The 15802-nt window shown below is 32.8% G+C and overlaps 1 protein-coding gene across 1 annotated transcript; it reads left to right on the forward strand.

The window, feature by feature from the left end:
* The first annotated feature begins 7024 nt into the window (after positions 1–7024).
* On the forward strand, positions 7025–8973 carry LOC126846684 (uncharacterized). Its single transcript, XM_050586406.1, has 2 exons — positions 7025–7837; positions 8707–8973. The coding sequence occupies exons 1-2, from the start codon at positions 7088–7090 to the stop codon at positions 8794–8796; spliced, it is 840 nt and encodes a 279-aa protein (XP_050442363.1). The 5' UTR covers positions 7025–7087; the 3' UTR covers positions 8797–8973.
* Positions 8974–15802: the final 6829 nt, after the last annotated feature.

The following is a 15802-nucleotide window of genomic DNA, read 5'->3' on the forward strand; positions in this document are numbered from 1 at the left end:
TCGTCGATATACGCGCGTGAAACACGTCTAAGTTGATATCGAAACCGGCAACGGTATTGATGTACACCAACGAGCGCATCAGATATCCCATAGTGTCTGAACCTTTTTCGAGACCCTCTCCAAGTCTGTTCCAACAACGGCTAATGTGGTCGTGGTCGCTTTGCGACCATCGGTTACACTCGTCAATAACGTGGATAGCCAACGAGAGAAACCAATGAAATTTTACCCCGTACATGCATCCAATCATCCGAGGAAGCAGGCGCAGCTTCTTCCACGGTCCGGGTCTGCACGCCGGATTGGACAAACGACTTGCGACCTCCCATTCTTCACCGTCGTAGACTGAGCTAAACCACAGATCACGCCAATGGTTTGGTTTGAAAACACCGTGAATCAAGCGGTACTGTTCTGTCGTTATCGGAGTCGGCGGCATGGCCTTTACTCTCGTTCCATTTTGTACGTTTGCAAAGACGAATACGATAAAAATCGAAACTATGACATTTTTATACATTGCGCGAATAGTTTAGATTTAAAGTTTGGTAGAGAATGTATTACTCGTGCAGTCATTACCGAAAACTAGAATGTGTGAATATTTATTTGTAACGCATAGCGCATAAAATTGTTTGCATACACCGGGTGATTATTTTACCGCCCTACACTAGTACACTCTTAAAATAATTAAAATTGTTTAGGTTTTTTTTTTTAATGCTATTTTCCAATATTTTCCAATATTAAAAAATGTTTAGCTTTTTTAGTATTATCTAGGGTTTTATCGACGTTTGAAACTTAAAAGGTAACGCGTATATTTGATTAACTTTTTTAATTAAGATTTATTTGCTGAAAATGTTGACTGGTCGATAACCGGCTATGAATAAATAGTTTTAATGTTATTAAAGTTCTTAATTTAGAACAGGACGAAGGGTGGATAGTAGATTTATTTTTATCTGCGCCCGTTTCTCAACCGCACTCTCCATCTCCAGTCATAAATTTTAAAAACTAAAAAAACCTAAAATAATTATTCAAAACTAGTTATCGATCAGTTAATTTTTTCAGTAAATTATTCTGAATTTAAAAATGTAATAAAATATATTTATGTTACTATTTAAATTTAAAAAGTTGTGTAAAAGCCTCTAGTGTGGGGCGTTAAAAGTACTACCCGGTATAATGTTTTCTTGTAGTAGGTTTTATGCGATCACGATTATATTAGTATAATACTGAACATATATAATATTAAAATTAAAGAAAATAGGTATGCTTTGTTCAAACTATTAATATCCTCACAGCTGTCAAATACGAACAACGAAACAAAAATGCTATGCAAGAAAAATTATATTTTAACAAATTTATATTACAAATTATTTAAAGTGTGTATCACAGCAGAAAGAATTCGACTGTGTATAATAATTAACAATAAAATAACAAAGGACATAATGTTCAAAGTTTGGTTATAAGCGAAACATAATGCTCTTGGATAGAAATTTCATGTTGAAAAAATTGTTCAGCTTTTCCTATTATTAAATAATCATAACATTATTTTCAAACAATTTTATAAGTATTCCTCTTTTGTTTTCATAAAAAAAGTCGGGGATATTAATAAGCTATAATAAAATGTATTAAACATTTAAATCTTCAATTTTTATATCTTAGATTTGTAAATATACAGTGAAAAAAATGTTTAATTTCTTGTTTAGTTGTAAAAAATAATTGCAAAATTCTATAAACAGCACTATTGAACATCACAATAATTTGCTAAAATTATGCATTTCATACAAATTAGTTGCCTGCAAAAAATTACATATTTAACAGCATTTTTAACTAAAATTTTGGAATATTTACGCTTCACAAATTATTGTAGTCATAAAACGATTATTTAAAAAACATTTATAGAGAAATAAAAAAACTGATTAAAATACGAGATTTTAATTGTAGTTTACACTTAAATCGTGTTATTATAATGTATGTATTTTATGTATTTTCTATATTAAATAATAATGATTTAGTTGATCAATTATGAATATAATTCGTTTATTATTTAATTCTTATTGTGTATTATTTTGATAGTACACAATAAGAATAAAATATATATTTGACATTATAACGAATTTCTTTGTACATATTATAGTGTATAGATAACAAATCTAACACTACTGTAATAACTTAAAACTCAAGGGGAAAAAATGATTCATCCTTAACAGTATAAATGCAATCATAATACATGAATACAATACTGGTTTAATAGAAGCCTAGAGTTGATGAGCTTTATTTCATCAAATTTAAAACACAGATCATATAATAGGTAATAGCAGGTTTTTATTAAATTTAAACTTTCATACATTATTAAATTATTTAGTTACAGAATTTTAATCGAATATATTATTAATTAGTCACTATTTTTATGTATATAATAAACACATTATAAATTATTCAATCCGTCGATACCACAGTGAATGTACTATTGCTGCCACATCAATGTGATTGTAAGAAAGAGCTGTTTGATGACATACTGTTTGAATGCTACCACGGATATATGAAGGTAGTTTGGCCCGTGACCGCGTCATAACGGAAACCCATTTGGAACAGATCTGTGCTTACTTCTTGCATATAACATTTCATTATGTGTACATAAACATCGTAGCGGTTAGCTCCGGGGTATCGTCTTTCGAACTCATTCATCAACTCGCTAATACACAACGGTTGGTACAACGGTAGACAGTTGGAAGTCAAAAAGTTTCCCATGAAAGCCTTATGGTTTTCAATCAGCTGGACGTAAGTAGAAACGGGTAATACAGCAGTATATTCCGCGACACATTGTTCGCTGAAAAACCGTTGTGTCCTCAACATGTATTGATAGAATACATTTTCGATACCGATGTCAACCGATGTGGAATAGACGTACGTCAACGAGCGCATCACATCTACTATGGCATCCGAACCTTTTTGGATACCCTCTTTAAATTCGTTCCAACAGTCGTAGGGATAGACATTTTGCCGTTGCGACAATTCGCTACATTCGTTAATAACAATAACAGCCAACGAGAGAAACCAATGGAATTTTAAGCCGTACGAGCATCCCATCATCTGAGGAATCAGGCGCAGCTTCTTCAACGATCCGGGTCTACATGCCGGATTAGTTAAACGACTTACGACCGCCCACTTGGCCCCATCTTTGACTGAGCTAAACCACGTTTCGGACCACTCGTGTTCTTCACAAATACCTTTGATCAGGTCGGTCTGCATTTTCGTCAACGGCGCTGGCGGCATTGGCGGCATGGCCCTTACGCTCGTCCCATCTTGTACGTTTGTAACGACCAATACATTTAAAATTGAAATTATTAATACGTTATACATTGTAAATAATCCAGATTTAAGATTTGCAATTTGGCTACTTTAGACTGTGCTACCTGTGTGATCTGTACAAAAAACTAAAATGTCATACTATACATTTGTAATGCGTCACGTACAATTTTTTTTTAGTAATATAACATACGCTAAGTGTCTTCTTAATATCACAGATTATTGGCACATACAATTTTTAATTACATTAAGCTCATCGCGTGTATGAAAAATGCAAACGCCACGCCAGTAGTAACACGTGCATGCAAGTTAAAAAAATAAAAGTTAGCACAGTGGTGTCGGGACGTAGTGGGCACTAGCGCATTGGATTCAAGAAAACATTTGTTTGAGAGTGGTTTAATAATTTTCAGTTACAATAATTCCTGTGAACATATGACCTCCCTGTCCCCATTACACTCCATCACCATTATGCCTGGACCCCGCTGTACTGGCTTACACGGATAAAATCAGTTTCTAATGAACGTTTTTTGCTAATGTTAATAAAATGATCGTCTCTTATGACAAGCCGCATCTCGACGTTGACGTTTTTTGTTGCAAAAAGGCGAATCCACCATTGGTTGTTGCCGTGGATGTTTGTTATCGTGTCGTCGGTTGCCGGTTAAGCTGTGAGTCAGTCCAGATCAGATTTGTATTATTATTATAATTATTTTTGGTTGTTATACAATATTTTGGTTATTTGTTTATTATTTATTTTGTTCAATGTAATCTAATCCAAATTACAGCCCCATGGATGTCCTGTATTCTAATTGATAAATTGTAATTTATTTTGTTCATTTGGTCCTTCATTTATTATATATTTTGTTCAAAATGTTTTTAATACACGTGTTGTTGACGTAGTTTTTAAATTAGTATACACACGCTGGGTTTTGAGAATCTATTGTTAAATATGCGACGACAATAACGTCCAATGAAATCTTCGATTCGATGACAAGATTTTGAAAAAAATTCGATAAATCAATTAAAAGTCGTAATGAAATTTTCTTTTTAGGTCAAAAAAAAATATATAAATTACTCAAATTATATTACTAAGTTTATAATGTTAGTAAAAAATTGTACGTTTTCCAGTTCCGACATTCTGGTTTTTGGTGCAGATTACAGAAGAAGTACGTTTTCAATCAAATTATTAATCTTAACAATTCATAATGCACAAAAATCTAATAATTTCAATTTGTATAATTGCGTTTGTCGTTACAAACATTCCAAACGGAACGAGGGTACAGGCCATGCCACCGGCGCCGCCTGTTCCGCTGACAGAACCTCAATTGCGACTGATCGTCGGTTTTTATCAACAAGACCATTGGCGCGATTCGTGGATTACCTTAGTCAGAGACGGAGAAGGTTGGACGGATGTTTACCGTTTGTTTAATCGTCGTTATGGAATCAGTGAATGGAAGAAGCTGCGCCTGATTCCTCAGATGATGGGATGCATGTACGGAGTAAGGTTTTATTGGTTTCTCTCGTTGGCCGTTAACATTATTGGCGAGTGTAATGAATTGTCGCAACAGCCAAATGCTAACGCTGACGATTGTTGGGACCAACTTAGACAGGGTGTCCAAAAAGGTTCGTCTACTGTGTCAATAGTGATTCGCTCATTGTTGTACACAAGTTCAACAACCAGTGACGATATTAGTTCAAATGTATTTTACCAAATTATTTCGGGGATCCAAAATTTTCTCAACGAATATAGCGCCGCGATATGCACTGTCGTATTACCAGATGGCTTGAATTACGTACGGCTGATTGAAAGATATTTCGTTACCTTACACGAATTTCTGACTTTTTACTGTCAACCGGCTGCGTATCCTCAGTTGAATATTGTCGAATTAATGTTAGAGTTTGAACGAAGACATCCCGGAGCTAAACGCTATGTTTATAATGTATACATAATGAAATACTACATGGAAGAAGTAAGCACTCATTTGAATAAAATGGGTTTCCGTTTTGATGCGGGTTCGGGCCAAACTACCTTCAGAGCTCCATTGTAGCTTACAAACAGTATTTCATGTAACAGCTCAATCATACAATAATATTAATGTGGCAGCATATGTTTTTTTATACATAACAATAGTGGCAAATTAATATGTTTACTAAAAATGATTTCAAATATGCAAATATGTTTTACTTATAAGAATGTTTATAAAACTAATAGTTTTTGAATTAAATAATTTCAATGATTTCATAAAATATACATTAGAAGAAAAAATGTGTTAACATAAAAATTGTGTTTTAATTTTTATAAAATAAAGTAAATGACGCTATATTTCCGTTATAACAATATAGCTAATATTTACGCTATAATAGTGCTATCGACTTATTACCACCAATATCTATCAGTATCTTTACCAATTGGTAAAGATACACATTTAGTTGGGTTGTGAAGTAATGTAAATTTTTATAATACTGAATTTAATTGTTCTCTTTAAATATGAATAGTACATTCTCATTTAAATGAGTTAATTCTGTTGTTCAGCTCAATTGTTATGATTTTATTGTTTGACTCGGTTGTACGAATATTATATTTGAAGGATTTCATTTTTTTTTTATTTGCGGTTTAAATAAATCTAATAGCGTATTTTTTTAAAAAATTATTTTAATACTGTTAATGTTAATAAAATGGTTGTATCCAATTATGATTTTTTGGGACTTAAATAAAGCAGAAGTAATTGTGTCTATAGTATATAAGGTATATAAATAATATATATATATATATGAAGATGGCTAAATTATGATTTTAATTTTTTTATAAATAATTTTAAAAAATTTAATTAAAATTTATAAATACTATTACGGAAACTGTACGCCAATGTGTGGTAATATAACAGACCTTAAATCTACACGAGCTGAGCTTTAAGAATATATTGTTAAATATACGACGAAAATATCGTCCAATAAAATCTTTATTGGAGTTTCAATTTCCATTATCGCAATATAGTTAATATTTACGCTATAATAGTCAAAATGGTAATGGACTTATTACCACTAATTTACCAAAACCAAATTTCCTCTAACAATTATATATACAAGTACGTTAGTATTGTGTTCGTAGTCTTGTTTATAGAATTTTGTATTATTATTTTTTTATATTTAAACAAGAAATTCAATTTGAATTTCACTATTCATGAATAAATTTAAGATATCAAATTATTATTATCCCCGACTTATTTTATAAAAACAAAAGAGGATGACTTATATCATTATTTGAAAATAATGTGTTAATTATAGAAAAAGATTTAAAAAAATGTTCAACGAAAATATTAATTCAAAAAAATTATGTTTCGTTTATAACCAAATTAAAAAATAAAGTGTTATTGTATTGTTCATTATTATACACAATCGAATTAATTATGCCATGATATATCCCATAAATAATATGTTGTAATATACATTTTTAACAGCTTGCATAGTATTTATGGGTAGTAGGTGTATGATTTTCCCCCACCATGCCCCAACCCCACTGTGCTGGCTTTTGTTTTTTTATTATTATTTTTTTAATCTGCAGTCGATTTGTCAACATATACCAATGGAATCTTAGGATCAAGACAATTTATAAAAAATATTTTTAAAAAAGAATCAAGAAAAAAAAATCGTATTTATTCTTATGTCTAGACATTTAGTAAACAATTGTTTGCGTTGCACGTTACAAATATACATTGACACATTTCGGTACAGATCACACGCAGAGTAGTACGATTCTCGTTGAAATTGTACATCTTTAATCGTAGTAACCGTCAACACAATGTACGGCCATTTAATATTTGCAATTTCAATAATTGTGACTGTACACAATGGACCGAGGGCAAGGGCCATGCCACCGGCGACGTCTGTGCCGCTGACACGGCACCAATTACAGCTGATCGTCGGTGTTTATCAAAAAGAGCATTGGCGCGATTTGTGGTTTAGCTCGGTGTACGACGGCGAAGAATGGGAGGTCGTAAGTCGTTTGTCCAACCCGGCGTGTAGACCCGGACCGTGGAAGAAGCTGCGCTTGATGCCTCGGATAATGGGATGCATGTACGGGGCAAAACTGCATTGGTTTCTGTCGCTGGCCATCCGCGTTATTGACGAGTGTACGCGTTTGTCGCAACACCATCATGACAGCACCGGCCATTGTTGGAACACACTCGGGCAATGTCTGCGGAAATGTTCCGATACTGTTTTGTACGTGATGCGCTCGTTGGCGTACATCTATGCCACTATCGGTTACGATACCGACTTGGATGGGTTTTACGCACATTTGTCGACGATCAGAAATTTCCTCGGCCAACATAGCGTCGCGGAATGCACTGTCGTGCTGCCGGACGGCCTCAATTACTTCCAGCTGGTGGAAACACTTATCGCTAACTTGGAGACGTTCTTGTCTTCTGGCTGCCGACCGGAGCACCCGCCGTTGAACATCGACGAATCAACGAACGAACATCAAACGCGATTTCCCCTAGCCAACAGGTACGATTACTATGCCCACAACATGGAATACTACTTGAAAGAAGTAAGCGTTCATTTGTTCAATATGGGTTTCCGCGAAGACGTGGATACGGGCCGAGTTACGTTTATTTGTTCATCGTAGCTATCAAACTCTGTACATGTTTCTTTCACACTCAATAAAAAAAATACGCCTATTCTCACCCTCCAAGAAGTTCCTATCCCTTCCTTGTCTCAAGTCAAATATTTAGGTATTATTTTAGATAAAAGACTAACCTGGGGCCCCCACCTAAAATCAAAAAGGAAGTCTCTAAATACTCGCTCGCACTTACTACGTCCTATACTGAAATCCAAACTCCCGCTTCATAACAAAATTCTTATTTATAAGTCAATGTTAAGACCAATTTGGTCATACGGAGCTCAAATATGGGGTTGTGCCAAACCATCCCAACTAAAAAGAATAGAAGCTTTCCAATCGATTTCCCTCCGTACAATCACGTCCGCTCCATGGTATGTTTCCAACCTCACCCTTCACAATGACTTACACATCGAATCAGTTGAAAATTTAGTTAAGACTCATTATAAAAAATTCCACTCTAGATTACTGCTCCACTCAAATCCTTTAATAGCAAGCCAGCACACAGCTACTATCCCGGACAACCCCCCTCGTCGTCTTAAAAGACGTTGGTGTCGGGACCTCCTAACTTGTAATGCTACCGTTTAATTTCTAGCCGTAACATGTCATAGGGTCCTATCACTGGATAGGTTCCCTACCCAAAGTCTCCAAGTTACATATTTACTTTGTTAACATATTTGCTTATTGTATAATATTTATGTACAGATTGTAAATGTTTTTAAAAAATAATAAAAAAAAAAAAAAAAAAAAAAAAAAAAAAAAAAAGCTATCAAACTAAAGTATTTTATTTAACATATTAGCATAGACACGATGACATTGACGTTGCAGCAACACCAGTACAATATTACCTTTACATTACATTAGTCTTGATGTACACGCGGATTTGGTAGAGGATTTTGATTTTATACACACAAATAGTAACCATTTAATAGATGTTTTTAATTGTTCCGTGTTTAATATGTTATAACTTTATTATGTGTAATAATAATTGTTTTTTTTTTTCATTAAATGATTTTATAAAATACATAATAAAAGTTATACCAAAATAAATAATATACCAAAATGGGCATCATCGCATTACACCTATATATGTACATGAAGTTGGCCCCCTACATTATCCTATCAATTCCAAATTAGTGTCAAACTTTTGTAAATTAATTGTAATTAATTGTAAATTTGTTTTCAGAATTTTTAAATAATTTTTCCTACATGTTTTTCCAAAATTATTTTTTAGGGAGCCAAATTCACAGAGCCCCCCGAGTTAAACGCATCGACTCCAAACTGGTGTCAAAATTTTGTCATTTTTTTCGGCTTTATAACCAATATACCTACTGTTTTGGGGGACCAAATTCACGGAGCCCCCTGACGTACGTGAAGTTGCCCTCCCCCCCCACTTTGTCTGATCAACTCCGGATTTTTGCTAATATTCAGCAGCCTATTTGCAACTAATTGCAACCAATTTGAAAAAATTTGCAACTCACTCCTTAATAGCGAAAAAATAAAATAAAATTTGGGGGCCACTTAGTAGGTTTGAAGGTATGAAATGGCAGTCTACAAAACCGTAAATCACTCGATATCTAAGAAGTTTCCTTTTTTTTAGCATGGAACATACTTTAGCCTTAGTCCCCTAGCCCGAAAACGACACTAAAGTAGCGCAATAACTAAGCAACAAGATTATTGTTTATTTGGCCAGAACATATTATAATTCAGACTATTTAAATTAAAAATTTTAAAATTACAATTTTTAAAGTGATTTTTAACATTGTCCAAACTTAGGTTTGGTTTAGGTTTAGTTATGGCTTGGTTTAGGTTTGGATCGGTATGACTTGAGATTTGGTTTAGTACGAGGGGATTATGGAAGATTATAGAGGAGTTCTGAGGTACGAGGGGATTATGGACAATTATGGAGGGCGGAGGAGTATGATGGAGAATAACAGAGGGATTATGGAAGAGTTTCTTAACTTATTTTATTAAGGAAAATGCAAAAGCTAGATTAAAAAATCTAAAAAAACACGGTTTTATGCGCCTTAGAAAGAATAAAATAACCCTCCGGGGTTCTTGATTACCCAAGAGGACAAACACACATCATCAACACATACATTCTTACAGGTGAACTCGAAAAACGCGGGGCGCATCTTTACTATTTAACACGTTTCAATAGATAATAATTAATAGATAATAATAATAATATTCTTTTTATGAACAGTAAAATAATTTTAAAAACATAATTAAATAATAGATAATAATAATTCTTTTTTCGTTGATAACTTTCTTAGTCAACAAAATTGAAGCTATCTACCTAAAACAAACTTTTGAGAGGATAGCAATTATATCTTTTCAAATTGCTTTTAAAATTACCGCTAGTTGCCCGGAAGTCTATTAAGTTTAATTCCCAATTAAGAGTCATGCTGTAACATTCTGATTCGGTCCGTTAGAGAGAGTACAGCATTATGTTTAAAGGAGCATGAAAGCTTAGGTTTTAATATCTTGGTAGAAAGATGCGCCCGACGTTATAAAAACGTAGTTTTTATATGTTTTTATATTTATCACCGCCAGTGCTAGTTTGGTTATGTTAGGATGTTAGGAATTTTGATCGTAGCTTTTATTTTTGTCTGTTCATTTATGCAGATTATATTTCACGGTAAAATGAAATAATTTTGTACATTTAATAACTTAGTATAAAAACAATTATATATTAAAATTGTTTTGGTTAATAATTAATCGGTTTCGTGTTTTTCCTTTCTAGAAATACAAATCACAAAATTAATGAATTCGCATTTATTTTAGAAAAAAAAAAATAATATTTATCCAACATAACAAAAGAACGAACGAAAATCAATATTTTGAATAACCTTGAAATGAATGTACTTCAAACACAGCGAAACGGCTTGGCAAAATCCAATTTCTATTGTGCGTTACCATCCGATGTCGTACAACGCAACGTTTGTTTTGTTAAGTAAACCCAGCAGTTGATACTATTCTGGCCGTTAGTCAAACACTATTTCGCCTCGAGCGTTTAAAATAATCTTAACGGTGTAATACTTTCTTTACTGCGTTGTAGACAAGAACTTGTTTGTGATTTTTTAAGTTTTGTGAAAAGTAAAAAAAAAAATGGCACGCCTTTGCCTGTGTCTTATAATATTTTACTCGAGTGTAATGCTATTGGACTCAGCAGACGCAGACTCCGTTGGCCCGATGAACGAGCTGCTTTCGTATCCCGGTTGGCCCGCGTTTAACTCGAACCACTGTGATGCCATTCGAGTTCTAGACCGGTGGACGAATACTGAACAGTGGTTTGAAATGCGCCAGTTACTTGAACTTAGTCCAAATGGACAGATAGTGACCGACGAAAACGTTGATTGTAAGGTCAAAATGGCTCATCGGTTTTTGAGCTGTAAATATGCCGACTTCATGAAAAAGTACTGTGAATACGAAAGAGGTATAGCGTATCAGTGCAGAAGAATAGATAGTTCCAAATCTTTGGAGTACTTCATAAACGCTTTGGGGGAACTGATCGAGCACAATAATCGATTAGTGCCGCGTATGCGAGGGGCTCTTTCGTTCCTATACGAACTATCCCCCAATGTTGTGCACAACGAAGATGTATCGAAAATACTGGAAGACTTTACATATTATTACAACGCCAAACAATATGAAGCATCGACGTCGGAAACTGGTTCTGTGGCCGTTGCTGCCCAAAGCCACGCCATCGAACGACACATGTTGAACACTGTAGAACTCTTGAGCGCATTTTATAATAGTTATTGCCGGCCTATCCCGGAAGATAACGGCGTTTCAACAGCGAGGAAAAATGTTGAAAGCGGCAAAAATTCGAACCGTCCTACCTCCGAACAGCACTTTTGGAAAACAGAAGTCAGAAGAATTGTAGACGATTGCATAAAAGCGCATTATGAGTTGTTAGGTTTTAAATACAATTCGCAATTGAGCACTACCGGAATAGTTTATGACTCAGACATGGTGCCGCACATTTACCAAATTAATCATCTTTTATCGTTTTCGGGTTGGTCAGAGATGGACACAGATGAAATAATTGGTAACAACCGTCGGTTATATACATCGGAAGTGCTCAAAAAGAGTCCGGACGGAACGATATTAAACCAAAAAAACGTAGGTGAAAAACTTCCTCATGTCCACCTAATGTTAAGCTGTGAGTATGTTATCGAGATGAAGACTTGTTGCAATCATTTGACAGGTATAGCGAATGAGTGCGATAAAACAGATGGCGTATCCGCTTCATTGGAATGTTGGAGACAATTTTGGATTATTGTAAAGGAGATTGATCCGATGGTGCTGCACATGCAAGGGGCACTTTTATATTTCTATAGCTTGTCCTCAAAAATTGAGTACAAAAAAGGTGTTTACGAAATCTTAGGAGAACTTAAGAATTATTACGATACCGTTGTTCTGCCCGAAAACTGGATTGCAAAAACAGCTGTATCGATGCGATTGAAAACATGGAAAACGGAGTTGCTGACAAAAAAGTTTGGTCCCTTGTTCGAATTTTTCGGTAAAAATTGCTGGACGAATCCACCGCTGTCCAGAAGAACCATCTCAGAAAATTCTAGAATAAATCGCCGAGATGTATTCAAAGAATTCATAAATCGTTTCATAGATACAACGTACGGATCTTTTGGGTTTGCATACGATCCGGCGTCAGATGAGACTAATGTAATGACAAGATGACGAGTAGTCGCAAACATAGAGGTAAAAGTCTAACCACTTTCTCACATTAAAAAAAAATTGTATTTCATGAAAAGTGTTTAAACATTTCAAAAACAATAGATTTTATGCTTTTCAAACATATAGAATGTTTTTAATAACTTTCATTGCATTTTATTGTATTCTTTTATCCCTTTAAGTTCCATAACTACGAATAACTTGGTATATTATTCATCTCAAATGACTACTAGCAATGTATATTTCATATAACTAATTATATAGTTAATATTTTTAATATTTAAATTGTGTAATAGACTGTTAAAAATATATTGTTAGACAATACTCGATTTTACAAAAAAAAACCTGTACACTACACAATCAGTATATACTATATTATTATTTTATGTACTTAAATTAAATAGTTTTAAAAAATTGTCACTCAAATATTTTGTCAAATAGCAAAAATGCTACATGATGAACACATGTGCAAGCTCAGAATTTCTATTACGTGTAAACCAGGCTGGCTAACCTTAAATAAAAAAAGGCTTGTGTTTTTTTCCAGATGATTTTTTTTATAAAAATACAAAAGAATTTCCTTTAAAAAATACTTGAGTTTTGTACAACTTAATTACTATTATAAATACACTATCGCAATAATTAATAACAAATATTCAAATAAGAAGTAAGAAGAGCACGTACTAGACACTTATTAGACACAGTATTACACAAATAAAATATTATACAACAAAAAACACTAATAAATCAACGTTTTTCTATTATAAGTGAGGCCGGAGTATAGTGGGGACGAGGAAGTTACAGGTCTACAATAGTTATTAAACTGAAAGTGATAAAATCACTTTCGAATAAACACTTCGGTGCATTATAAATCATAACCCTCAATTTCAGAATTTATCTGACGGTGGTTTTATCATTTTCATTTATATGGGTAGTTCTTCCAAAAGACTCATTCTGCATGAAATGAACTTTTTCTCATATATCGACTGTAATTTTATGGTTTTTTTTTTAAGTATATATTATTAACCCATATTTTACAAAAAAATGTTCAAACTAAAAACTTTTTAAACAATTATTTGCGGTTTTAGATCCCAAAACGTCATTCCTCTGGCACGTTCAACACATGGGATTTTGTAACGAGCTAAAAATATATTTAAACATTTTTTTAAATTTATTTATTAAGAGTCCTTCATTGCGGTAAGTGGTTATATTGCCAGGTGAAATTTAATAAAAAATTAATTGCACAGATTTTTTTAATATGAAAAAATATCTCTGAAATAAAAATGTCGCTTTTTTATGGTCGTTGAAAAAAAATACATTTTTTCAGAAGTAATGACTGTGGGAATAGTAATAGGTATTGCAGTAGTGCCAGCGACAACTGATTCATCGACTTACAGAATCATTTATCTCAGGTTATTCATCAATTGGTATTTTTTTTTTTTAAACTTCTGAGCGAAAAATCTATGTACGAGCTGTAGCGTTATTCCTCTGGAAAGTATTATTTTTTTCATTTAAAAAAAAAAAATAAAAACTTGTAGGTTCTTGAACAACACTTGTAGATATAAAAAAGTTATCATACTTTTCGAAGTTAAAATAACCTTGAAAATGTAATTTTTCCCTATTAAGAGTACAAAACATCATTCCTCTGGCAAGTATTATTTTTTTTCATTTATAATCAAATAAAAAAAGTTGAAGGTTCTGGAATAAAGCTTGTGGGTATAAAAATGTTGCCATACTTTGTGAAGTTAAATTAACCTTGCAAATGTAATTTTCTTTTATCAAAAGTACAATTCGTCATTCCTCTGGCATGGCAATTTCTTTCATGCGCGATAAAATCCTTAAAATTTAAAATCCTTCCCAGCCATGACGAAATAATATTATAGTTATATAAATAATGATATATCAATCAAACCTCATACAATATTTTTTAATAAATGTAAATAGCTTCCAATTTTTCATTTTTTTTTTTTTTTTGGGTTTTTGTTGGGCTGTAAATGATACTTTTGGAAGAATTACCCTTACAATAATTCCTATAGACCTGTGACCTCGCCGTCCCCACTATGCTTGATCATTCGGGCATTCTAGTTTTTGGTACAGATTAAAAAAGTAGTACATTTTCAATCGAACTGCATCTAAATCTTAAATATAAACGTTATCATAGTGTTAAATTGTATTAAAAGCATAAGTAAATAATTCTGTTTTGCAATTTTATTCTACAACAATGTATTGTTCATACAAATTGCAATTATTTTCGATACTAATTTTTTCTTTTATTACATATTTTACAACTTGATTTATGAACATTGTGATATTGATATAACATTTAAATGGCAACAAATGTATGTACTATAAATATACGAAAAATCTTATATTAAATCAATATAGAGAACAATATCTTATATCAACATAAAATTTGTAATAAAATGTACATTATAACAATTTTTTAAGAAATCAACGTAAGACTTTAACTTTTCCAAGTTAATTCATTATTATTTAACCAATAGAATATTCCACTTGGCAAAACGATTTAAGATATTCTCTTTTCTTATCTGCCTTTCTGTCCACACAAAAAAGCCAAGAGGTGAGCTAACCAAATTTGCCATTTTTATCATTATTATACACTACACACACTTGCACTACCTTCCAAAACATTTTTCATTAAAACAAAGTTTAGCATTTATCAAATATTACAAAAATATTTCAATTTAATACATCATATAATAATATTAAAGAGTGTCAAATATAATATCAAACAATTGATATTGATACATAAATTCGCTGTCTGTTGAAAAGTAATAATTGCAATTCTTCCACAGGTCATTGGTACAAGACCGATTGTACATATACCGCCATCAAGAACAAAATAGAGTCAACAACAATGTATTTCTTACCGCTAGAGGCCGCTATACATACCACATGATATGACAGTTTCTACCATGTGATATCTAGCTGGTATCCGTCATTATTGTACAAAGATCCATTGTATTTACTATTCAGAAGCATATCAATTTTACCCCAATAAAATAATTTTCTTAACTATTATACAATTACTCGAACTTGTTAACATATTGTAATAAAACAACATTTATAACGCGGATTTGCACAAAACTTTATTGGTCCTTCAAACCAGATTTTGACCAACCAATGAAGTCTTTTGCAACGCAGCATATTAAATATTTCATATTAGTATTCAGTTTTAGG

The sequence above is a fragment of the Adelges cooleyi genome, unplaced genomic scaffold, assembly GCF_023614345.1.
Source record: "Adelges cooleyi isolate 19-005CV unplaced genomic scaffold, UGA_ACOO_1.1 ACOO_flye_CR_arks_rails_tigmint_CR_PRNA_9, whole genome shotgun sequence".
NCBI classification, from domain to species: Eukaryota; Metazoa; Arthropoda; class Insecta; order Hemiptera; family Adelgidae; genus Adelges; species Adelges cooleyi.

What these genes read in the sequence shown, in the direction of transcription:
- LOC126846684 (XM_050586406.1), top strand. Translation starts at nt 7,088, where the DNA reads ATGTACGGCCATTTAATATTTGCAATTTCAATAATTGTGACTGTACAC. An exon ending in TGGAATACTACTTGAAAGAA is followed by an intron (nt 7,838 to 8,706) that starts GTAAGCGTTCAT and finishes TTAACATATTAG; the next exon opens with CATAGACACGATGACATTGA.